The sequence below is a fragment of the Crocodylus porosus genome, unplaced genomic scaffold (assembly GCF_001723895.1).
Source record: "Crocodylus porosus isolate Cpor-Errol unplaced genomic scaffold, CroPor_comp1, whole genome shotgun sequence".
Taxonomy (NCBI): Eukaryota; Metazoa; Chordata; order Crocodylia; family Crocodylidae; genus Crocodylus; species Crocodylus porosus.
In genome coordinates this window covers 30049820-30076472 of record NW_017728949.1, presented here as the reverse complement: position 1 = coordinate 30076472, position 26653 = coordinate 30049820, and the positions used below count along the sequence as shown (strand labels likewise).

The 26653-nt window shown below is 38.2% G+C and overlaps 1 protein-coding gene across 6 annotated transcripts in view; it reads left to right on the top strand.

Annotated features, from left to right (window-relative positions):
* The window catches only part of COL3A1 (collagen type III alpha 1 chain), a 75012-nt gene that overhangs the window by 12490 nt on the left and 35869 nt on the right, over positions 1-26653 (top strand). For 5 of the 6 annotated variants that reach the window (XM_019553836.1, XM_019553834.1, XM_019553832.1 and 2 more), the window contains exons 2-13: positions 8212-8423; positions 11795-11842; positions 12617-12733; positions 16827-16886; positions 19672-19746; positions 20862-20915; positions 21048-21101; positions 22429-22482; positions 22614-22667; positions 24145-24198; positions 24640-24684; positions 24937-24990. In XM_019553836.1, coding sequence (XP_019409381.1) covers positions 8212-8423; positions 11795-11842; positions 12617-12733; positions 16827-16886; positions 19672-19746; positions 20862-20915; positions 21048-21101; positions 22429-22482; positions 22614-22667; positions 24145-24198; positions 24640-24684; positions 24937-24990 — 881 coding nt within the window. The remainder of the gene's footprint in view (positions 1-8211; positions 8424-11794; positions 11843-12616; positions 12734-16826; positions 16887-19671; positions 19747-20861; positions 20916-21047; positions 21102-22428; positions 22483-22613; positions 22668-24144; positions 24199-24639; positions 24685-24936; positions 24991-26653) is intronic. The other variant, XM_019553835.1, reaches the window with a different exon arrangement.

Genomic DNA, 26653 nt, shown 5'->3' with positions numbered 1-26653 from the left:
AACTATTAGCAATATGGCAAACCAAAAGGTTCAATGTTTGATTCCATTTAGAACAGCAACCCAGAATTTGAACACAGATCTGAAATTTCTCTGAATTGTCAAACTGATCTGGAAATCCCTCTTGTATGCACACACAAATGAACACACAGTTCTTCCTGCTCTTGATTAGGCGGAAAACATTTCAAGAACACACTTGTATTACGGCCAATCTTTTTTGCAGTCCAAACTAGAAACTAAAGATCCAAAGATGTTTATTAAATAGATTTAGATACAAAGAAAAGACATATGTTATTAAATAGATTTTAAAACTGATACTTTTTAGAACCTCCAGAAAATAGGTATGTTGAATGAAGATACTTTCTGGCAGAGGTAAACCTTCCTGCCCATCTTTAGAAAGAATTTATACCAGCCTAATATATGCTTTTCAAAGATTATTTGTTGAGTCTGTTTTTTGTGGGCGAGGGGAAGGAGAATTAACTACTCTGTACGTGCAGGCAGTTCAATGCATGGCTAGGATTCACAAATTAGTTGAATAAATGTTTTAGAAAACGATCCATAAAATCAGCTGCAGTCCTTTCAGAGCTTAGATTTTTGTGCCAATTTCAATTTGTTTTAGAGTTCTTAGAGCGTTCAGGCCCAACCCTATGTACCATTTGGCAACAGTGACTCTAAGTGGAAGGACTACACTGAAATCAAGTTATTGCAAAGTAAGGAGAATTTGTTTCAATATTATGACTGAGTGACCACATATAACTTGATATCAGCTCGTTCCTTATATTTAGAGTCACTGACACAAACAGTGGTTTAACAAAACTGTTATTCTGTGGAAATATGGAGAAAGGGAAAATCTCATAGAGTATGTGCAGATGTTCACTGCACCCAGTCTACAATCACGTGGCTTACTTTAAGCCACATGATTGTAACTTAAGAATGGCTTTTGCACATTTGTTAGAGGGGCGGAGGGGAAAGGGAGGTGGTGGGCCTAGGAGTGGGTTTTGGTGAGATTAGGAGGGGCTGCCAGGTCTCAACAGGTGGGATTGGTGGGTCTGCAGCGGGGGTTGCCCATCCAGGAGCAGGGAAGTTAGGAGAATAGAAATAGGCTGTCCAGGGGCAGGGCATGGAGGTAGGAAAAGTGGAGCCTGGGTGTGGGGTGGAGGAGGGGTGGTGAGCAGGGGTAGAGTCAGGGACTGGAACGGGGACTGTGGCAAGCTGCACTCTGCAACTGGGCAGAGGTTCAGTAGATTGGGCTAACCTACTGCTGATCTAACTTAGTTTGGCTCTACAAGTAAACTAATTTAGGTAGGGCCAGGCATTTTTACCTGATTTAACCTTCTTAAACATCTGCACAGATTGGCACTTAGACTGAATCGACCTAACCCTAGTTAGGTTGTTGTAAACGTAATGTTTTCATGTACCCATGGATGTTTATAAGTAATAAAGCATTGCCTACATGATAGAAAGTTAACATACTGAATTAGGATAAAACTCTTGTTTCATTATGCTGGTTGATCTCATGTTTCTGATAGCATTCATTTAATGTATTGATACTTTAAGATTTCAAGGATTTTCAACTCCCACTGAAGTAAGCAGAAGCTGAGGCATGCATGATCTGATCCAAAACCCAATGGGAAGACTCCTTTTGACTCTTAGATTTGGATTACAACCTGTATTCATAGCTTTCTATTAAAGAATAATGTGCAAGGATTATTGAGGATAATGTTATTGAATAATATCACAGGGATATTTGAAGTGTGTGCTTGTGATTAGACCTTTTTCTGTACAGGCAGCAAGATATAAGCTTTTGATTTATAGGACCACGTAAGAACATATAAGCTTCTAATTTACAGGACCAAATACATTCAAAGATGATTTTGAAGACAAATTCTCTGACAGAAACCCTTCACTTTGCTTGATAAAGAAGATTTACATTTGTAACAGAAAATATCAAAAAGTAACAAAAATGCTAATATCCTATGATTAGGATGTATGCATTTTAAATTTTACTGAATGGCAAACTGATGTGATTTTTAAAATTTTGGAACTTATCACTTACAAGCAGAGAAAAAGAGTGATGATAGCTTAAATGACAAAAACTTGTCTAGATTCAGGGTCTGAATCTTCTGTCAAGTAATAGCAAAGACAGCCCGGGTGGACCTCCACCAAAGGAGAACTTTGGATGTCATTTATGTCTCCACTTTCCATGGTCCTAAAATGAGCGCATTGTAAGCATCTCTTCACAACAGCGCAATTTCTTCCCAAACGCATTATGGAGTAGCAACATTATTCATTAGCATTCACTTGTACAACTTCTCCCAAACTGAGGCAACCGGGGGTTAAATCAGGATTGCCATGACAACAGGTATAAATAGGTTCATTTTGGAAGAAGAGCACAGAAAGTAATAGGACATTACTAGCATTCAGGCCAAAAGTCATTTTTAGTTGCCCTAAGAGCCTCTTTCTTCTTTTATATATACGCGTACTTACAGCATCAAGGCTTCTTACCATGCCATAGCAACAACACCTTTACTTCCATGCCAGTGAATAGAGAGAGGTAGTTAGCCATGTTAGCCTGAAGTCAGGCAGGACAGGGTGGCACTTTAGAAACTAACTTATTCAGAGACATTTGGCATTTTGATTCTTTGAACTAGTCTCTAAGGTGTAGTCCTGACTGTCTTCCTCTCCAATGAGATGATAAGGCCATTTTCTAGCATTCCTAGTCTATGCAGTGTTTTCTTACCTACATAAACTAGTCAAGATAACTAACAAACTGAACTAAAACCAAAGTCAGAACTGGAAATGTTGCCTTGAAAATAATTATGACATAAACAAAGTATTATTACTTCGGATGTGGGTATTACCTTGGATGTGGGAAAAATAGGCAGGCCCAGATGGACTCTTTAGTCATCGTGCAGATGTTTTCCTGATGTAATTATCTTTACTAAGTGGGAGAGCTATAAGAAAAATACAAATGATTTGCCCAGTTCTGCAAGTCTTTCAGGCTAAGCTGTCTACAGGACTAAAAATAATATGTGATAAGAGTTGTTTATAACTAGTATTTTTTCCATTTCCTTCCATATTGCACCACCTACAGATTAAGTTTTTACTAGGTTCCATATTGGGTTGAATCCCCTTAGAGTGGTACATATCTAGTTTTTGCAGTTTTGCATAGCTTTACTTGCCCCATGTTTTGGGCCTCTCCATTCTCTGCTCTAAACTTCTTAAAATGATCTATTACAGGGCTTTCTTTTAATATTACAAACATTACAGTAAGTACTGTACATCCTACAGATTTCAAAGGTATGCTAGCCAGGTAGAAGCTAACTTTAAAATAAAACAGTAAGCTCTCCTGCTACTTACCTATACTGGAACAGATATTAAATTAGTTTATTTTGCTGATAGTTAAGAATTCCTGCGTCATTTTTGAAACCCTGTATAATTTTACAACGTATATTTTGAGTATACCAACATTTTGTAGTTAAGTATTTTATAATATTGATTGTTTGATTAATGCTCACACAAGGACATGACTTATTTGGGAAAATATTGTGCTTAATAAATGGGAATGTGGAAGCTCAAAGAAATTAAGAGAGAAATTTTCAGAGGCCTTGAATAGACATTGGGATTCAATGGAAGGAATACACCTTTGAAAATCCCACCCTAACTGTGTTACCTAAGGAAAAATAGGCAGTTTATGACAAAACCAGGAAGCAAATGCATAGCTCCTAATTCCTGATCCTGTGCTTTTAAATATTTTCTCTTTAGCATGACCCATGCATTTTTGAGAAATGTAATTACATTTAAGACTATGCCTCTAAGTCTACTTTTCTTTTTTCTTTTTCTCTTGAAAAAATATATGATTTCAAACATTTCTTCTTTTCTACATGCAACTCTGATTATAAATCCAAGAATGCATAAAATGTTTAAAACATTTCCTCTATTCAGCACTTATCTAACTGAACAAAATTTAAAACAGTGCAAAGTATTTTGGCTCAACAAGTCCCTGAGCTCATTCTGAGTGCGTGTTTGTTTCCATTATGGATCTTAGGATGGAATGAGCATGTTTGCTTTTCTTATAAACATCATCATCATAACTGTTAGAGAGTCCACACCATTTGCTTCAAGGTAGACATTTTGGTTTTCTTCCTTTTTGTCCAGTAAACAGAAAGGAATGCTGTTGCAGAAACAGAGATGATTTAAGTTGCTAGTGTTCCCATAAAAATATTCCAGTGTATAGAGGAGCTTCAACATTTCTCCCCAGATTAAACCACTTCTTTCCTGTCTACCTTATCTACATTTTAATCAGCACTGTATTGTATAGATAAAGTACGGTACATAAATAGGCTTGGCAGAATTCCATTTTTAATATTTTTACAATTTCAATGTCTAAAACAGTATTTATTTTTAAGCATTTAAAAATTTTATCAATTTAAATGTTCAGGATTTCACAAAATTAGGGGTGTGGGGGCAGATAATTTAGAAACAACAGTATGCTGTTAAAAGCTTTATAAAATCACGTTAAACCATATAAAAGTAAATATCCATAAATCAAGGAAACATATCTGCTTTAAATCACTCTGTTCATTCATCAGGAAAGAGCTAGGTGGGCAGGGACCAGATGAGGAGGGCAGCAGCACCCTAGAGCGCTGAGAGCACAGGGAGAGGAAACCGCCACCCAGCGCAGGGCAGGAAGCAGCTCCTCACTCCCTGTGGCTCCTCAGGGGGTGAGCCCTACCTGGTGGGCATCAGCAGAGGGGTGGCCCAGCCCTTTGATGGCCATGGCCTTCTGGCCCTCTGGGCAGCATGGGTCAGGGGACAAACTCCCACCAAGCCTGGCCTGGCCCCTGCAAAATCGGCCCTGCAGGGGCCAAACTCCTGATGGACCCCAGTTGCACAGGAGCGAGACTTGATAGGAGTTTGACACCCAATCACTAGGTGGGACCTGGGCAGAGCTAGTGGCCAGCGGCACCAGACACCCAGCTGCCAACAGCCCTGCCCCTCCAACGCCCACTCCCAGGACAGTCCTGCCAGCACAGACCCCAGTTCCTGCGGCAACAACCTGGGCTACTGCCAGAGGAGCAGTGCATGAGTTGCGCAGCTGGAGCTCCCTCCACCCTGCTTGCAGTGGCTGCCGTGTGTGTGTGTGTGTGTGTGTGTGTGTGCGCGCGCGCGCGCGCGCACGCATGCACGTGTGCTCATGGCACCCCCTGGCCCAGATTTCCTTACCCCCCTTAAATATATATATATATTTAAGTACCTGTTCTATACATTTTTATGATTACCAACTGAAATATTTTTCCATCAGTTTATGCATGACAGGTGAAATCTATATTTATTGATGTTTAGTGATAAAAATTGAATCCTGACAAGCCAGTACATAATATAAAAGACATTTAAAAGACATATAAAAACACATGTGAATTAGCTATTTTATGTAGCATATAGGTCTAGGTTTTGGGCCTCAACTAAGTCAGAGATGAGAAAGCATAGACTAATGCAAAAACTAGAGATTGTGTTTTATATAAAGACCATGATTTTAGAGAATAAGTTTGGGAGGTTGATTTTCTCTGCCATTTATCTATAGCTAACTGACTGAAATGATGTTTCATGTCATATCCATATCCATCTTCCCTAAGATTTGACCGGATATGGTTTCTTCTGACACTTACTAGAGTTGTTCTGTGTGTCAGCCAGATACAGCCTTTTATGAGCAACATGAAGTATTTCATTTCAGTAATGCCTGGCTGTTCTACCTGCCTATTCCTGCTAACCTGCTGACTAAATGAGAAGTCTGGGCTATGAGTCAGAAACAATATATGACAGGACAACCTTTCATAGAACAAGTCTTCAGAAATCTTACTTAATGCAAATTTAGAATCTTTATGATCTGATCTGTTCAGAAATGTTGCATGAAAACTCTAAAAGCATGCAACATTTCAAACAGAAAGCTATTTATATTCTGTAAAATGTTTTGCAGATGTTCAAGGATTTACTTATTTACACAATTGCTGACAAGCCATTACAGTAAGTCTCAAAGAACTGTGGTTTTATATAACCACAGTAACTAATGCTTTGAGACTTAGGATTGGGCTTGGCATTGGCATAGGTCAAAGCTATTCGTTTTTTGATATTTCATAAAATCTTAGTTTAATATAGAAGATTAGAAAATACCAAAAAAGCTGATTACAGTAAATATTTGACTAGCTTGGCCACGAGTATAAAACTAAACAAATCAGCCTTTTTTCTACCCTTATTTTTGTTACATATCATTTGCCAACATTTTAGCACGAAACAGCTTTCCAGGGTATGTTGGATCCATCTTTTAATCGTTAGGTGCAATTTACAATGCATTATGTCATAACATGATGACATGCAGATCTACATCTGAGCACAGAGGGGGTGTCTTGAACAGACTAAAGCATCCCAGATGTAAGTTTCCTCTGGAAAACCTATTTAATACTTTCATTCTGCAGAAGCTGCCAAGATTTGCACTGCAGCTCTTTTAGTGTATTTCTTAACTGATTTTACAAAACCCAGAAAGTTAGAAACAAATATGAAAGTCATTATAACCAGATGCCTATGTATTCTACACTTCTTTCTGTTAAATAATGCCATCTACTGTAAAATAAAAGAATGACAGTGTTACAAGGCTGCCTATGGAACTATCCTGTTCCCTCTTGGAGCTGTGCCATTAACCTCAATGAGCACAGGTTCAGACTTCTGAGGAAAAAATGACAAAATAAATTTATACAATAACATTTTACTGTGAAAATATGAATCTTTGACATTAATTTCCTAGTGAATAATAAAGTGATATTCTTGAGCAATTGTAATTAAGTAAAAGCTGAGGCTTGCAAAAAATAGGCAGTGATATTTGAAGTTGAAAATTTGAACATTAAACAAGTCAGCAAACTTTTTCAAATCTGTTTCAAACTGCTTTAAACTGTATTTTTATATATGTGAGTGTTTGCATGCCGATGCTTAGGTGAGGCTATATATATGTACATGTACTCCATCTGCAGGATATAGCTGTAACTTGCATATAATGTTTTTTTAATAATTCTGTGTCGTTATTACTAGCATTTTGCAAGTGACTGATACACAGGTGCTGATGCCACTTGAAAAAAGTAACAATGTTATGAAGAGGAACAACTGAGGGGGTTACCTATAAAAAATAATTTTAGAATCATTATTCTTTAATTTCCCATATCCAAAATAGGAGAACAAGAGTGCCCTCATTCAGAAAATGTCTCCAATGAGCTCAGTATTAAACTTTGTAATCCTTGAAGTAGCATATAGTATCTTGACAGCTGATCTGTGCATCACAATGTGAATTGACAATTCGGACGGTATAACGACCGGAGGGTGGTATCATGTCTCTTAGTCTCTTAGAACTCCCATTAGGGATTCAGAGTTTAATTTCTGCTGATGTTCTTCAACTTTACTATCTTCAGACATGTCTCTCAAATTTAATTACCAGGATCGTTGCAAAAGATACTTGAACATAATACATGAATTCCTTTGTTTAAAATGTTGAATGAATATACAAAAAACTTTTTTCTAATGCTTATATACTTCAAAATATAAACTAATTCACAGCTTTTTTTCCTCATGTAATCTTAATGTTATGTTAAGATCTAGCCCATATGGTCTGTGCCTGATATGCTTCCAGAATATATTTTGAAAACACTTGAGACTCTCTATTAACTCAAGATGTTGGTAACCAAAGTTAAGGTTAGAAAACCTGTGAATGATGTTAGCAGATTTAAATGCTAGACATCTCATTTTTAATTAAGTTCATTATTTTTCTCCATATACATTTCATCCCCAGAACAAAATAAATGATTCACTGTAGTATGTGAAACACGTGTGCTAAGGATGATACACCTAATACCTTGGATACATTCTCCTCTTTATCAGCCCTAAAGAGCCATCTTGGAGATATTATAGATTCTCTGATTTGGCTCATCGGGTCTCAGTGTGAGGCCACTGAAGTCAGAAGATTTGAGTGTGTTCTGAATCAGCCCCAAAGGCTGTCCACTGGTGTCAATAGATGTATAGCAGGCAAATACAGCACATAATTTCTTGTTCATATAGTAGATCATTAAATCTCATTTTAGACACTTTCATTTCTCAAAAATCCATTTGGGGCATGGCTGAATGATATACTGATGTTTGCTGAACATGTTACATGTGATTTTATTTCTTTTCCAGTCATTCTAGGATCATGTACTCATCTTGGGCAAGTATATGCTGACAGGGATGTATGGAAACCAGAACCATGCCAGATTTGTGTATGTGATTCAGGAAACGTTCTTTGCGATGACATCATCTGTGATGATCAGGAATTAGATTGTGTCAACCCAGAAATTCCATTTGGAGAATGTTGTCCAGTTTGTCCAACAGCACCAACATCAGAAAAACCTGTAAGCACAAACTCTTTTCTTTGGAACAGCTCCTTAACTTTGATCCATATTTCGCACAGTCGGTATTCTACCATATCTTGATTCAGTTTGTCAACCATTAACACATAGTAAGCATTAACTATAGGCAAAACATGTCAGATAAGATAAATACCAGCCTGAACCACCATTAAACTTTAAAGCAAAACCTTTACTCGGGTTCAGTAAATTTCTTAACTTTTAACCAGTATTATTTTTTAAGTATCTCTGTTCTTGATTCTATCAGAACAAGATATGATAAAATGATACTTTTCAAAAGGTACTTTTGCCAGATAAGCTAACCAATCTAAAAGCAAAAATCCCGTAAGTACGTTTTTTTCTCATGAGAATGTCAGCCAATTTTACATACATCAAAGGTTTTGATAAACTTTGGGGAAGCAGCAAAAACATCGGATCTCTCTTATCAGCACAGCTTCAAATTCTGGACTGTAACTTCCCCCAAAGTTCAGAATTGATAGATTTCAGAGTTTCTGTTCAAGAGCATTCAAACAACATTTACCCAGATATCCTGATCCAGATCATAAAGCAAGTTATAATGTTTTCAAACTGTGGTAAAGCTCACATACTAGATTGTGATTCATGATATTTGTCATGAATCAAGCAAACAAAACTTCTTCATCTTATGAGAATCAATCAACAGTGGGCACATCTACATGAGATTCTTACTATGCATTAGCCTAATAACACTGTGCAGTAGCGTGGCAGTTACAAACCAAGGTAAAAGCCTACTGCTCAGTATTTTTAAGCTAATGTGCAGTAAGTGTCACCAAAAAAGTGCTCTAGCGCTAGTGCACAGTAATTCTAGTTACCGTGCATTTAGTTAGTACTTTTTTAAGCAAGTACTAAACTAAATGCACAGAATCTAAGATGCATTATTGAACATGTAGATACACCCAGTAAGTACTGATTGTTAAAAGATAGAAACAACTGCACATTAAGAAAACCTGTCTGAAGTAATCCTTCCTTATAGAGCTGAATAAATTCTTTGGACAAAATTATATTCTCACTCCAATTTTACCTCATTGTAGAATACCTCTATTTTCTTACAGTAGTTATTTCTGATTTACTGAAATGAAAGGTGAACCAGATCTTGCATAATTAGTTTCTTATTATCACACACTTAGATGTCAGCTATATGTAAAAGGAGGTACAAATGTCTAAAAGATGTGTCTGTTTAGCCCAAAAAGTGAGGTGAATTAGCCCAAACTGAGCTCCTTTCTGCTGCAGCTAAATGGCTTCTAATCCCCTTAAAGCAAACTCAGGCATGCTTACACAGTGTTTATACCATGCTGCATACCCATACCCAAAGATTACCTAAAGATGCAGGAATACATTTTGTCCTGACTTACATTCTATACAATTTCATTAAAATAATGGTATTTGCACAAGGTTATGGTGCTTTTTGCCATCATTTCATGGGAATTACTTTCTCCTGAGATTTTCATTGTTTCTAGGTTTGGGCTGAATTAAAGGTCTGAAGAATTATCTTTCTTAGAGAATTACAGAGGTGTGTTTCAAGCACTAATTGTGCACATGTGTTGTGTATGTGTGCACATGTGAAAAAGAGAGAAAGAGCATACTTCCCTCTAGTCACTGGTTCCAGCATTTTCACACCTTCCTCCTTCCTCACAGATAAGTCATTTCTTAGCTCTAGCAGTAAAGGCTTGTGTTTGGATGCTGATGCTCTCAGGGGCTGTGCCCCACTTGATCAACTCCTGGCCATGGTGGGTAGATAATAGGCTCTTCTACGAACTCTTACTTCACTGTATAAGACTGGCCAGTTCAATGGGAGGTGGAATATTGTGGATCAGGATATGGGAAATGCCATAGAATCACAAAAGATAGGGTTGGAAGGAGCCTCAGAAGATCATCTAGTCCAACCCCCTGCTCAAAGCAGGACCATCCCCAACAAGATTGTTCCAGACAGGGCTTTGCTGAGTGGGCCTTAAAAACCTCCAAGGATGGAGATTTCTCCACCTCTCTAGGTAACTTATTCCAGTGCTTCACCACTCTCCTAGTGAGAGAGTTTTTTCCTAATATCCAAACTAAACTTTTCTTGTTGGAACTTTAGACCATTGCTTCTTGTTATGTCATCTGCCACCACTGAGAACAGTCTAGCTCTATCTTCTTTGGATAGTTAAAGGCTGCTATCAAATCCCCACTCAGTTTTCTCTTCTAACTAAGCCCAGTTCTCTCAGCACTCCTCGTAAATCATATGCCCCTGCCTCCTAACCATGTTAAATGTTCTCCACTGGACTCTCTCCAATTTGTCCATATCCTTTCTGCATTGGGGGACACAAAACTGGACATAGTACTCCAGATGTAGCCTCACCAGTGCTGGATACAGGGGAAGAATTGCTTCCCTTGATCTGCTGGCAGTGTTCCTACTAATGCAGCACAGTATGCTGTTAGCCTTCTTGGCAACAAGGGCACACTGTTGACTCATATCCAATTATTGTCCACTGTAACCACCACATCCTTTTCTGCAGAGCTGCTGCTTAGCCATTTGGTCCCAAGCCTGTAGCATTACATGTGATTCTTCTATCCTAAATGCAGGACTTTGTACTTGTCCTTACTGAACCTCATGAGACTTCTTTTGGCCCAATCCTCCAATTTTTCTAGGTTACTCTGATCCTAGCCCTACCCTACAGCATATCTACTAGTACCCCCAGCTTGGTGTCATCCATGAACTTGCAGAGGGTTCAGTCCATCCCATCTTCCAGATTGTTAATAAAGATATTGAACAAAACCAGCCCCAGGACCAACCTGAAGGAACCACTGAAGAAAACTGGTCATGCTCAAAGGATCAAAATTCAACACTGGAAGATCCTGAGGGTCACTTTTAATTTAATTATGGTTTGAAAATTAAACTTATAAATCAATTCACAACAGCATTTTTGTCCTAACGAAATTCTGAAGATTTTTATCTTGGCTATTGATATATGCAATAATAGATTAGGGAAGAAATAAGAAAAGTATTCCCTTTGGATTCTCTTAATGAAAGCATATAACATACAATTTTGAGCCATTGCATCCAGTGGCAAAGCTCTCATTAACTTCAAAAGGTTCAAGTTTCATTTACAGTATTTGTCATACTTGGCTCATACTTGGCTACTGTCTGCCACACTGTAGGGTGCTCCATGGTAATACAACTGAAACACTTTTCGTTTGACAGTAGAAAAGCAGATTGTTAAATGTTTATACGGAAGTAAAAGATAATGTTTGATAAAATTATGTTTCCATTGTTGGAGCACTTTTTCTACTTTTGATTATTATATACACTGTTTTTTTTCATGTGCACTTAATTGTTATTTTTCTTTTTGTTTTTCTTGCAGCCTCCTCGTCCTAATGGTTATGGTCCTCAAGGCCCCAAGGGAGACCCTGTAAGTGCTGTCAAATTTTTCAAGGAAATTTCCAAAAAAATAAAATAAAATAAAGGCAAGATCTTGAAAGCATTAAGCAAGCTCATGTTGGTGTCTGCTAGGATAATTTAAACTCTTTGGCTATAATCCATTCAAAATGTAAAATCAAGATAATCCCATTAATCTAATTAAAGTTGGGAAAACAGAAGGGAAAGGAGTTTTTAGCTCATATTGTGCATAAACGTGTAGACTTTATGGTTCAGGGTTACAAACTGTAGCCATGTGGTCTAAGGACATAGGAATGTATGTCTAAGGACATAGGTTCTGCAGACACTTTCTCAGCCTGACAAAAGGTTGCAAAGAAGAATTTGTCCAGTGATTTGAGCTGGTCTAATAAAAGATATTGGATTTGCCCAAGATCCTTGTCTAGACTTTATGGTAAATTTCATTCAAGTTGAAAATAATGTATATAGGCTGCTGTAGCACATTTGCATTTTATAGTGAACTATCAGCTTGTACGTTGATATTCAGTTATGTACATGAACCAAAACTACTTGCAATCAGATTAAAAAAAATACACTTTTTCTCCTAGTGTTTTGAACTGTATTCATTGTTAAAAGAGAAAGTTCTCTCTTATAATATATAGAAACTCACAATGTACTGAACTGTATAATATTACCAGCTCTTATTTCCATTGATTTCCCCAGGGGCATGACTTGCTCTATGGGGCCCCAGAGTCAAATATTTCACAGCAAGTACAAAAGTATAAATATCTTTCTATTTCAAACTTTCTAGGGTAGTCCTGGTATCCCTGGTAGACCTGGTTCACCTGGCTCCCCTGGAACACCAGGCAGTCCTGGTCCTCCTGGCTCCCCTGGGATCTGTCAGTCATGTCCCCCTGCAGATGGAGGAGTAAGTTATCATTCTATTTAACTCTTTAAGTTGCACATAGCACTAATGGCAATATTGTCACTCGCTCAATATGCCTGTAATAGACAAAGAAAATGGAATAGATCCTCCCTTACTACATTGTAACCCCATGTGTGCTAATGCAAGAAAATGATCTCATCAGAGCTGATATGCCTGTTCCATCAGCTATATACTGCATAGATGGGTGGAAATGGTTAGGAAGTAGAAAATGGAGGGTTGGGCTAGAAGACTTGTGGAGGCCCCTTCCTGCTATACTTATCTGTGATTTCTTCTCTATGAAATATTGACTGTACCACCATATACATATACATACCACTCCTTTACAAGTCAGTACAAGCAAGCCAAGACAGCATGGAAACAATCTGAATATCCCCAGCCAGAGCTAAAATCCTGGCCACAATGAATACAATTAAAGAACTCACATTAATTTCAACATAATTATCATTTCACATTAGACACTAGTAACTATGGACCAACAGAAAAATAGAAGCTAAGTTATGATATTCTAAATCACAGTGAGTGTCCCCCACAGTGCAGTTGTTACTGCACCGTCATTTAGTTCTTGCTTTAGGAGGTACTAAATGATGGCACAGTAACATCCATCCCAACACAGTTATATTTAGCAGCTACATTGCTATAGCAATGCATTATAGTGAGGTAGCTTATCACTACGGTGACATAGTGATGGCATCACCATTTGTGCCTGCTGATGCTGCGTCACCACAGTGATGAGCTAGTCGCTCTAGTACATCACTACAGCAACATAGCATCACATGTAGATGCTCCCAGTATTGTCCTGGTCTGCTTCTGGGACCATAGGGCTATTCCCTGCCATTCACCCAGCGAAAACAGTGTATACTATTAATGTGCCTTAAGTGATATAATGAAGATGGGAGATTCCCAGACTGGTTTAAGGCAGTTACATATTCAAATCCCATTAACTTTCAATGACACTTGAGCATATAACTCCCATTTGTGTTTTTGAAAATAACAACCTAGAGTACAACTTTTATTAATACAGTTGTTCTGAAGTGCAACTAAATCAGTCATCTGATATGCCTGAAAGGTCCAGGTACAATAAAGGACTAGCATACCTCAAAATGTGTTGGGCTAGAAAGGCAGTGTGCAAGAGTAAATATGACTCTGTTGCCCAATGGTTAGTATTCTCATCTGAGAAGCAGAAATCCTAGGTTCCAGTTCTTGCTCTCAGGGTTATTTCTGTATGTTATCTGGTGGGTGCTTAATGTAAACTACAGAAGCAATTTTAGGAGGGGCGGCCAAAGCCTACATGTCCTTTCATCCAGGTGAGTGACCTAACCACTAAACTACAAAGTGAGGAACGTTCTCATTTCTTTCTGGCCCACTAAATCTTGAATTCCTTTCCACATGGGAGGACAGGTTGAACCTGGGTGTGTGTATGTATCCACAAGGGAAGAGGCTTTCACCCAGTACAGTGGTAAGGGTACTGTCTGAGAAGGTCAGAGATCTAGGTTTGATTCCCATCAGTGAGAGGAGGGGACTGAACCTATTTCCTACCAGGAGTCTCCAATCACTCAGCTATTGGATAAAAGCAGCAAATCATCACCCTTCAACTTCTGTTTCTTTTTAAATTAAAGCTACTTCAATTTACCAGGAATATGGACTGTTTTTATGTTATGGACAAGGTCTGAAAGTGCCTACAAACTCAAAGCTCTTACAGAACTTAGATGGAGGAGTGCCTAATTTCTAGGTCCTATATGAGCTTAGGTATGAGTCAGGCATTAAGGTGCTCAGTCCTGTCAAAGCTGAGGCACTTCTGTACATACCCAGAACTAGAAATTTCAGCCACTTGTGAATGTGGATATGAATCAAAATTTGCATCACCTACAAAATATAGGTGCCTTACAAGTTTTCATGATCACAGTGTTGGACTTAGCTTTCTAAATTCTGCTAAATCCCTACCCTAGATATCTACATCCTTTTTTTGAAAGTAGGGCTATTTGTACTCTTGTACCTTGGAACCTTTTAGCTAAAACGTTATGCATTTATTTTTGTTGCAAGAATTGAAGAGCAAATGATTAGAAGGCCGATATTATTCCTGCATGAAATTAGATTTATCAATAGTTAGTTTCACACTTCAACTGCTTTAGCACTAGAATATAAAAGATTTTATGCTGTAACAGTTGCTCTTCCTAAATATGACTCAACTTGGTCCATCATTCAAAAATAAATGCCTTCATAAACCTTTTTCATCAGAAAGTGAGCCAAAGGTACCTCTTCCTTGTCTTTATCTACTTCCTAAAGGAGTAGTTTCAAAGGGACAAAACTTCTGGGTGACATATGATTAGTCAGTCAGCATTTTGCTATTGCAGCATGTTCAACAGAGAAGAAGAGGGCCTGAATCTGTCTTCCACTCACATTCTAGTTCTTCACTTAAATCCCCAAGAGCAGATCCCTCTGCTCACATAAAGCCCTGCAAACATCACCGATGCTCCACACTGGGATAGCATTCTACTTCTACTGCTTCAGCTCCAGGTTCTGGGTCTAAAATGGGCTGAATAATCACATTATTGGATGTATTCATGCCTTTCCAACTTTTCCTCTTAAGCACTTATCTGACAAAAATATTTACATTGCATTAATTCCAGTTCACCTCACTTTACCAAATACATTCAAAAGGTATGCAAGTTAGCAGATAAATTGTGAACATCCTGGAGGACTGAAAGTAAATTCTGTTTTGCTTTGTATTGTCAAAAACCTATTGTCTGAAAATCACATATTAAAAATAACACCTGCTTTCCAGAAGCCAACCGGGCCTGTTCTATCCTCTGGCCTTGTTCAGAACTCTCCTAATGTTAATGTGGGTTTGTCATAAAAGAGTGAAAATTATCTCCTTGGCCTGGAACTGGAGACTATCTTTGAATTGTTCAGCCCAGCATGAGGAAAGCCTTAAGAAATCTGCAGAGATGAAAAACAGCTGTAAAATGGCTGCGAAGTTTCTTGCTCCACATTAAAAGATGCACCAGGTCTTAATCTGAGTTTATTTTGGGAAGCTGAGGGAAAAAGTTAGGGAATGACAAAAAGATTTTCAGCTTAAAAAGGCTATGAAATGAGATGTGGTAAAATATTTGTGTTCACAACACTTGAACCTTTAGTAACTGACTCAGTTAATACCACTGTGGTTTATTTCCTTTGCTGTCAGTGGAAAATCTCTAATTAACTTCATTGTGTTGAGCCAATAAAGATGGAGTTTTAGGAAGAAACTTAGGAAAATAGAATGACCCAAGTTTTCTGGTAAGGCATGACCCAATAATAGGTATGGAACGAAGAAAAGAGAAGACAGACCAGGCAGGCATACTTGTTTAGATCCAGCATAGGTCTTAGCAGGCTCATCTACACAAGATGTTTACTGTGCAGTTTCCTAACTAATGACACAGAAAATGTTTCAGCATCTACATGTGCACCCCTATTCGGACTCATGAAACTAATAAACTCTGCAGCAGGGTAGGATTTGTAAATACAAGTGCTACCCTGCTACAGAGGGGGTTTTTTTCTGTGCACAGTAGCACACATATATGCACTGATTGGCTGGCTGGAGCACGAGGGTGCTTTGGTGTGGGGTTAGCCAGTAGGCAGTGCCCTCACTGAAGCATCCTTATGCCCCAGCCAATCCCCCCTCCCTGGGCTGGCAGCCTGGCCTCCAGAGACCTCCTGCCAGCTGGAGCTGCTGTGACTTGACCCAATGTGCTCTGGTCTGGGCACATGGGGAGACATGCGCCCGTGAGCTTCCTAGGAGAAATACACTGTGGGACAATAAGCTCCATAGTATTTTGCTGCGCCGTAATGGCACATGTAGATACACTGAGCCATATATAGAGCTTTTGCTACCCTCTTCCCCAGGATGAAGGCGAAGAAAGATGCCATACAGTTGTCCAGTAAGGAAGCCTTTCAAAACATGACAGGGAATTTAAATTTGAAAACATTGTTTCACTAAGTATATACATGAATTATTTCTCATTAAAGAAGCCTCAATAAGTACATATTTCCTGTTTTGTTTTCTAACAGACACTTCTGGTTTTTTTGATCTCTGTTACAGAGTTATTCTCCTCAGTATACTGGCTATGACACGAAGAAGGCTGGTGGTGGTATCATTGATGTAAGATAATAACCATTTCTCTCTCCATCGTTAAGCACACTTTTTCTTCCTTATAGATTGTGCCATGGATGTTTATCTCTTTTCTGTTAAATGAATGAGGTTATTTACTGAATCACTGCCTGCAAATGGAATAAGGTTTAGGGCAGAGTTTAGCTGGAAATTATTGTTCTAGAGCAGTTCCAGATTTATGCACGACTATGCAATCACTCCTCTTCTTTTTTTCTCTTCCTTCTCCTTCCTGTCTCCTCATTTCTTTTCTCCTACATGCTCTCTGATTCTCTCTCATAAGCTATTTCCTCTTTTTTATCTTTGCTCATCTCTTTCTCACTTGTTCATTCCCCTCATTTTTGCTTCCTTGTTTCTCTCCCCTTTTTCTCTCTTTTTCTTCCTGTATGTATCACCATTCCTCTACTCATTGTTTGTCTCTTCCTTTATTAAACGCTTCTCTCTCACACAACATCTCTGCCTTTCCTTTCCTCTCTCCAGTAACATTCAGGGTTATTTATGTTCAGTATAATCCTTTATCTCACTTTCCACAGTGGAAATGTGGTTGGATGAAAAATTAATATACATCCCTTCATTCTAGTTCTTTTCAGACCAGATGCAGACAATTTTCTACTGTGTTCTTTTTACCCACAGCTAATCAGACTGCACTAAGGATGTTGACTCTATTGCCTGATGCAAGCTTTTCAGATTTTTCATTTAATGAAGTCAAAAAAATATATTGAATAAAACAATCATGCAGACGCATTATGCACTCTCTCTAAAGTTGGAGAAGATGCATCTCTGGAAGTTTCATTTTGTGCACAAGGTTTTTAATTTTGGCATCACTGCTAACATGAAGTGCCAGAACTGTAGTTTTCCATTGATATGTACAAGTGCCTTCTGATTAAAGTTAGGGAACACAGTACAATATACAATGGGTATAATTAATTGTTATCTGAAATGGTTACTTCTTCATTAGTTACAGTAATGCTTTTTCTAGTTTCGCAATCTGCATAGCAGGGATTGCATAGCATGTCATATATTGCATGCAGGCAGCGCAAACAACATGCAAACATGTTATTTCACGATGTTCCATCAGATCACCGTGTGGGATGAATGGTAGACTTCCTCTTACTGAACTATATATATTTTTCTCCTCACTTATGTTTTCTATTGTTTGTTTCTACCTCATTCATTCACTGATACGGTCAAGGTTTCTACAGTCATTCATTTGTCTACTATTTTGTTCATTCACTCAATCTTTTGTCACTCGTCCATTTATCCTTTTCTTTATTTGCAGTTCCTTAGTTTTTGTTCATAGTTTGTATACCATCTACATTCTGCTACTTAGCTTCCGACTATAAGATGTGCTGAACTAGAAAGACAAGAGATACTCTTCAGTTACTTGCTCAGATCCAGCATACATTGGTACACTGTATTTTGGCATTTACATTAGAGTTGATCATATATATTTCATATGCAGAACACAATTTGGGGGGGAAGGGCAGGAGGGATTTTGTGGGGGTTTTTAAGCTAAATTGGATAACCTAAATGCTTTGCTGTCTGTTTTAGCCAGACATTGTCTTCCAACATGCTTTACATGTGACTGATATGTTGTGATTAATACAGCCAATAGAACTAAACTCATTACTAAACATATTATTTTGTGGCATGCTATAAATCTCAAAAGCATTTCTTTATTGTCATTGTTGTTTTTATTAGTATCTTTTTGTAAGTTCAAATAAGTACTGAATCTCTGGACAGTTTGAGGATGCAACTGGTGTTTTCCATAGCTCAAATGTTTTCCTTAGAGGTGCTTAACCATGACTAGCATTTCATTATCCATACATCTCTTCGCCATTATCCTTGCTATGTCCTTTTACTATATGTTAACAGATCTTTTTACCTCTACATGTTAGTTTCTCTTCATTGGTTTTCATTTTATATTGACTTTCATATGGTCTGTTTTATTGTTTTTCTCTCCACCAAAGCACATTTTTCAGCTAAAAAGCACTGTTTTCACAATCTGGAAACAGTGATAAACACATGCCATTCTTAACTATGGCTTTATTTCTATGTTCTGTACTTTGAAAGATAACATGTTTTGTTTGTGTGTAGCCATATATTGATCCTGCAGCAGTGCAATTTCTTCTATGTTAAATTAGTTCTAATGATGAAGAGTGAGAGACTCCCTATAACAACGACACATCAAACTGATTTGCCCAGATCCAAGTTCTCTGTCAATCAGTGTACTCTGATAAGTACATAGCAACTGCTATCATAATTTTCACAGCATAAACCTCTGAAATATTGTTTACAGCAGTCGGATTAACCTTGTTAAGTGAAAATTGGTTAGAACTAGAGCATCTGTTAATATATTATCTGTGCTGTAAATAATGGAATTCTATCTGTTCCATGAGAAATACTATGCATGCTCCAAGCTATAGAACATATTTTCTCCACTATGAATAATATCATTTATGCTGTTCTGATTGGACTGTAAATACTGAAGACTATAATTTGAAACATAATAAATTGCTCAGTCATTCAGTAAAAGTGCATTCTGTTTCTGCTGAGGTACTCTTGGATACTAAAACAATTTTTTTGGTACAGTTCCCTCTTTCCTGATAGGAAATTTTCCACCAACTACACTATATTTCACTACATACTTCTGCTTAATAGCAATAGCTCTACTACTGAAATTGTTTTTTTACTATAATTCCCACTAGCAGTATGGTCATGTTAAGTTTTATATCTGGCTTATATTGCTATAATTACTATTTTTAATTCTGCACTTCAGGGTACATATCCAGGAGTTCCTGGTCTTCCTGGCCCACCCGGGCCCCCTGGCCCAATTGGCCACCCAGGTCAACCCGTAAGTACAATTCATTTGTGCATATACCTTTTGTGTCTTGAAATATCCAGACCTTTTCTCCTTGAATTTGGGCACAATTACAGCTAGGAAATCTAGTTTCTAAGAGTTTTATTATTTTGTCTTGGTTCTCTTCTTGGCCTGTAACTTTCCCTCTGTAACAGACGTCTTCGGGCCACATTTAAAACAAAAGCACTCCCAGTGGAGACAATGGTATTGCTTGGCATGTAAGTCACAGCAGAATTTGGACATCAAAAATTCTTAGAGCAAGTACGCCATTATATGTTGATCACCCCAACCAAGCTTATGTTGCCCTAAAAATGACACTCCCAATCTAAAGTTAGTTTTATCAGACAAGAGCTAATTATAGATTGGCATGGGTTAACCCACCCTAAAGAGATTAACACAACCTAAGCATTTGCATGCCTTCCCAGCACAGCCCCAGAACTGGAAAAGGCCAGCCACTCTCTACAGTCCCAGGGCTGTGCTGTTTTTATGTTCATGATCCTGACCAAGCTATTTTTATCCTCCACCTAGGCACTGCTCTGGCCTGGGCAGCCCCCCAACTGCAGACCTGCAACCCCCTCCCCCCCCCCCACACGCACACATTTCCAGACCTGCCAAACTCCCCCGTTCTTGACTTCAGCTGCCCACACCTTCTCCTGGCAAACAGTGAACATAGCACATGGTAATCCTGATTCAGTTTTAGGTGGCCTAAACTAAGATGCCTAAACCTGAGCTAAGTCCCACAAGTGCTTGTTTGCACCCTTACATTTTAATCCATTTTCCATTAATAACCTTCCAGACTCTAAAGTGATATAAACATTAACAATATGAAGCATTCTGGTAAACTGGAAATTCCACTGCGTGTACAGTGGCATGTTACATGTACACTGGGGCTTGAGGATTTTGATGTAATTCTTAATTCACTGCAGTACTTTCCATTCACGTTCCTCATAGGTTTATTTCAACTGATCATTTGATTCTGTAAACTTGCTTCTTTCTAATGGTCCAGTCATGGTTCTGAATTAATTATTGTATTTTTTAAAATCACTGTAATGAGTGCCAACCCCACAGAAAAGAAACCAGTGATTCTTATGTGTTTTTCTACACAATAGGGTACGAGTGGATACCAAGGTCCCCCTGGTGAGCCTGGACAACCTGGCCCTGCTGTAAGTATCAGGTTTACATTAGTATGAACATCAAAATTCTGCTACTTCTGGCTTTACTAACCAAAATGTCCACCTTGCTTTTTAAGATTTTATTTCGTAAATTACTCAGGGGAATCCAACTTTTTTTTTCAGGGACCTCCAGGCCCAGCTGGAATAATTGGCCCAACTGGCCCAGCTGGAAAAGATGTAAGTTCAATATTATTCATCCATTAACAAACTACTAGTGACCCCTAAACAATTAACTACAGTGTTACTAAAACAGATGCACCAGGGTGTTTAATGATTTTTGTGCTACTGTTTATAATCCTCCAATTTCTAGATTTAGCTGTATATATAGCTGTAAACATTTACTCTTGGGTATAAAACGTCTCTGCTCCAAAAGAATAATAAGAATCTCAGGCACTTTATTAGACTACTGCAAATAATGCATGTGAACAAGAAGTGAAGACAAGGTGACTAACTTAGCAGATGTTCTAGTCTTTCTTTGCTGTTTTAACTTAAATTGTAGTTTAGATTGTCATTCGTGTGTTAGGAGATTTACCATGCCTGTGCTGTCATGAAGTTGCAGGTTTTCATGTTTGTTTGTCAATTTGATGATCTCTTTTGGCTGTGCTGAGAAAACAGAGGATTGATTTCCCCAGTGGTTTATCTTGCATTAACATTATTAAGGATCCAAGGACCAGTGCGGCTAATGGAAGACTGCCATTAACTTCAATGGATTCAGACCCTAAATAAATGAGTAGTTATAAAGATAGGACACAGGTTACTGTTAATATGTGCCTGAAATCTGGTTCTGAGGTTAAATTTGATTAACTAAAAATCAGTTATCTATTTTTTGAAAGACTAGAGTCTTTAATCCCTTTGAATCTTTTCTCACAGGTAATAAACATCAGCATCCAGTGCTTCACCATCATTTTTACTAAAGCTAGCTAGAGGAAGTCTAATTCATGTTAAACAAGGTGTTAACTTTATTTCTGAACTTTACGAAGTGCTTCAAATATTTAAACAATTTCATCTTATATTGAAATTAATTTTACCCTGGCCTTTACTGATGTGACCTTCTCCATGGGTATTAATGGGAGGTCCACCTCAGTATTTCAGTTTGTTTGGTCATGTAGGGTATTTTTATATGTGTTTCTGTTGAAGCGCTGTGAGCTTTAATTAGCAAGCTGTGCTAATTAAAAGCACCTTCACATTGCATGTATCAACCTTGCCACTTGTCCCCGTGCTGATGAAATAGTGCTGGTGACCTTCAAACTAAAGCTCATTGGATGTGTTTTATTTCAAAGTGCACCACCACCATTTTGTCAGCACGGAAATGCATGGTGACACTGATACACATGATGCACAAGGCTGCTGGAGCATTTCAATTTCCATGCTCCAGCAGGCTTGATTAATTGAGTCTGCTCTGATGAGCTGGTTCCCTGCATGTGTGTAGGAGCCCATAATGTTCATTGCCAATAACTGAAGTAATAAAAATTCAAGACCTCGCATCCCCTATATGTTTCCCTAGGGAGAACCTGGAAGACCAGGCAGAAATGGTGACCGTGGATTCCCTGGACCAGCGGTAAGAAAATGCTCTTTCAGAATCACAACTGATCTTTTGTTGGTGATTTTGCATTTAAAGTGTAAGTCAATATTGAACATGGTATTTAATACACAATAGGTTGCAAAATAACACACGTGTTTTATGTTTAGGGCCACAAAGGACACCCTGGTATGCCTGGAATGCCTGGATTGAAAGGTCAAAGAGTAAGTATTAGTAGTTTTCAGTCACTTACTCTAATTAAACCCTAAAGTCTCATTCTCCCTTTTTGTTTATAGTTCCCTTGCTAAAGATTTTAAGGCTTTTAGATTATACGGTCTGGTTTCTCTATGGCAAAAATCATTGCTTCCCTAGCATTTAGTTCCAATGGTCAGTCACTGTTAACAATGTATGAGTTAATTTTAATTTTCGTATGTCTGGCTCTAGCTGCTGATGCTTAAAAAATGTAACAGCACAGGCCTCATTAAAAGTTCCCAACAAGTATCTTCTATTAAGGATGGGAGAATGGGGCACCACCCACAATCACTGACTTAAAGGAGACATAATCAGTGTTATTATCATGTGCTAGTACGATTTGGATAGGCACTAACAAGGGATAGTATGAAGATTGCAAGCCAAGGCAAACCATATTCTGTCCCTATAGGGAGTCATATAAGTTGGTAGCATTTTAAATGTGAACATGTTAATTGGCACTCATTATTCTAAAAACTGCTTCTGTAGTAATTTGCATTCATATTAAACACACAAAATTTAGGCATGCAAGCAAAGGAATGTGTATTTTTGCTCTTACTGAAATACAATAATTATACATAAAAAGATAAAGAAAATGAAGTATTAAAGAGCCACTAAATTATTTTAAGGTTTAGAAATGAATGTAAATTTGATATGAAACATTCTAGAAGCAACAGAAATAGAAGTTCAGAGAAACCTTGCTTCTCAAGTAGCCTTCCCAGAGATTATAGAAGCAGATACACAACAAGCATTCTTGTTTCACATAATGCAAATGCAGACATGTTTTTTACTGGGTTATAATGATGGTTTCATATTTTGATCTCCTTAAATAATCCTGTACAAATCACTGGTTCAAAATAAATATGAAAATGAAGTGACAATTGGGTCATAATAAGTCGATATTCTTTTCCTAGGGGGTCTGAAATATTTGAACTTGAATAAGATCACAGTGGTAAAAACTCTAAGAAAATACTGCTGTCAGGGTATTGTAGTATATAAACCTTTTTATTACGAGACATAGGTATGACTTAAAAACTAGTATATGAATATTCCCTCCCACAGAAATTTTGGAAGGTTTAGATCTGAGCTTTTTAATTGCAACTTATTTTAATATTGGGTCATTAAAGATCTAAAATTCCAGATGTGAAGATTATTAGAATTGCAGCAATGTAAGACAGATATCCTCAAAATACAGTACTCAATTTTTATTGTTATGCTACTGTAATTTTTAACAACAGGTTTTATTAAACTTCCATAGGTTTTTTTCACATTACTATTTGGCATAATGTAAGCCATCTATCTGCAATATAAGATATAAGGTTAGTCTTTTCAAGGAAAAATAAATAAATAATTAGTATGTACTTGAAGTTCGGTATCGCTTAAGGATAACCAGGTTTTCAAGAGTACAAATCAGATACATATGTATTCAGATATTTTATCTTGTTTCCAAAGGGCAACGATGGAAAAGATGGTAACAGAGGAGAAGCTGGTGCTCCTGGTCCAAAGGTAAAATAACCTTGCCATTTCCTATGGAAAATATGTAATTTTATGCTGAATTGTTTGTTATGCAGCTATGCTTTCCATATTATGCTTTTAGTTTTATTTATAAAAAAAACTTAAGCTCTAAATGTTCAGTCTGATCATTTCTTTTTATGTCCCTGACTCAATAAAAATAGTCCATAATCCCAGGCAATTTATCTGCTATTACAACACAGCAACTATGATTTCCTAAGAGTAAAAATATAATGGCAGACCAAGTCTTCCTGATGTTGTATGCCTGGACTTGTTGAGACTTGTCACAATTTACTGCTATAAGACACTGAGGACATTTTGCACCTCACAGAAGAGATTTCTTGTTACTAAGGGTCAAATCAACAAAATAACATGTATGAACTACTGTATTAAAAGTTAATTTTATCATAACATGGTATCCTCTTCATATAACAGGGTGAAAATGGTCTTCCTGGAGAAAGTGGATTGCCTGGGCCAATGGTAATTTCTTTTTCAGTATATTTTATTTGGAATTTTGGATAATTGGTACGTTTTCTGCTTTTCAGTGCTGACTGTCTTCATTCCTTTCCTCATCAAGGGCCTGAATCTGCCACTGTTACACTGAGTGATATTTATCCATGTTTAAAGAAAATAGGGCTAAAGAAAATGAAATTTAAAGATAATAGTGTTTTTGCTTATTATATAGTGCATTTGAGTATCAAAACCATAAATCAATGTCTTTACTTTCTTTAGGGTCCAAGAGGTTCCCCTGGTGAAAGAGGAAGACCAGGAAATCATGGTGGTCCTGTAAGTAGTTAGGATAAAAATACAGAATTACTGATGTTTCTCTTGCAGAAGTAAACAGGTCTTCATAATGCTTTGTACACAAAGTGTAAATTCCCTGCTTCAGAGACCTTTAAGTCTAACTTACACAGAGAACAACAAGCAATGAAAAACACCATGGAAAGGATATGACAAACTATATACTGTATTTACACAAATCCAAGACAACTTTTAATTTAAAGCAGTGCCCTAATAATTGGATTCTAGACATGTAAAATAATAAATTTGTTATAATTATCCATATCTAGAATCTAATTATTAGAGTGTGGTCTTAAGTTTGTACCCCCAAAGCAGCATTGGAGGCAAAAAACCAGACCCCTGCCCCTTGCCCCCTTCCCCTTGCTTCCCCTGCCTGCCTCCCCACTCATGCCCCCCATGTCTGTGGCTGCTCCCCTGCAGCCTGTCTCTCCTGCCACTTGCCCCGCTGGTGCCAGCCGTCCTGATCCCTGTTCCTCCTGCCACTTCCCCATTTGGCCCTTATGCCTGTGCCTTCCACAGAGGATAGAGCTAGACTGTTCTCAGTGCTTCCACAGAGCACGAAGCAATGGTCTCAAGTTGTAGCAAGGGACATTTAGGTCAGATAGGAAAAACTTTCTCACTAGGAGGGTAGTAAAACACTGAAACAGGTTACTCAGACAGGTTGTGGAATTGCCGTTCTTGGAGGTTTTTAAGAACTGGCTAGACAACATTTTGGATAGGGTGATGAAGTTGGCAATGGTTCTGCTTTGAGCAGGGGGTTGGATGGTCCTGAGGACCCTTCCCACTCTCATTTTCTATGACTCTAAAATTATAACTCTGTTTATGGCTCTGGGACAGTCAGCAGTGGCATTGGCTCCAGCCTGGCCCAGGAGGAGGAAAACAACAGCAGCAACTCCAGGCCTGTACATGTTGAGCCAGAAAGGCTGGAGCTAGAGGTGAAATAAGCAGTGGGAGGCAAGGAACTAGCAGGCAGGTGGCAGGGGAGCAGGCTCTATGGTCTCCACTGTTTTTTCTCCCCCATGCTTCCCCCAACCTGCACACTGCAGGTCACCCTATGTGTCCCCACGACTTTGTAGTCTCCCCAACACTTCCCTTGCCATAAGCCACTCTGGTACATAGCAGTCAGCACCTCAGTTCTGGCTTCAGCCTCAAACCCCAGGACTGAAGTCAGAGCTGAGCCACTGCCTGCCTCAGGCCATAACTTGCATATAAAAGAAAGCATTTCCCCTGACATGTTGACTGGGGTAAAAAGCCTCATCTTGGCTTAGAGTAAATGCAGTAGTATTTCCAAAGTTATCATATAAAATTACCACATCAAAAGGTAAATGTAATAATTAACTTGATACACATTTTTACTCTATGCCTTCATACGTTATGCTTCACCACCCCCCTCTAATGTATAATTTTGAGAAGAAAAGTTCAGCCAAAAGTAGAAGTCAGCCCTAAAGGCTTAACATAATAAGTAGCTGAAGAGAAGCAAAACAGGCTATATGGTATCCAAGGTCAGGAAGATACTCACTCCAGTCTTAGAAGTGAGCAGGGGTCATGATTAACATTATTTCATAGACATTAGGGCTGGAAGGGACCTCGGGAGATCATCGAGTCCAGCCCCCTGCCCAAAGGGCAGGAAGTCAGCTGGGGTCATAGG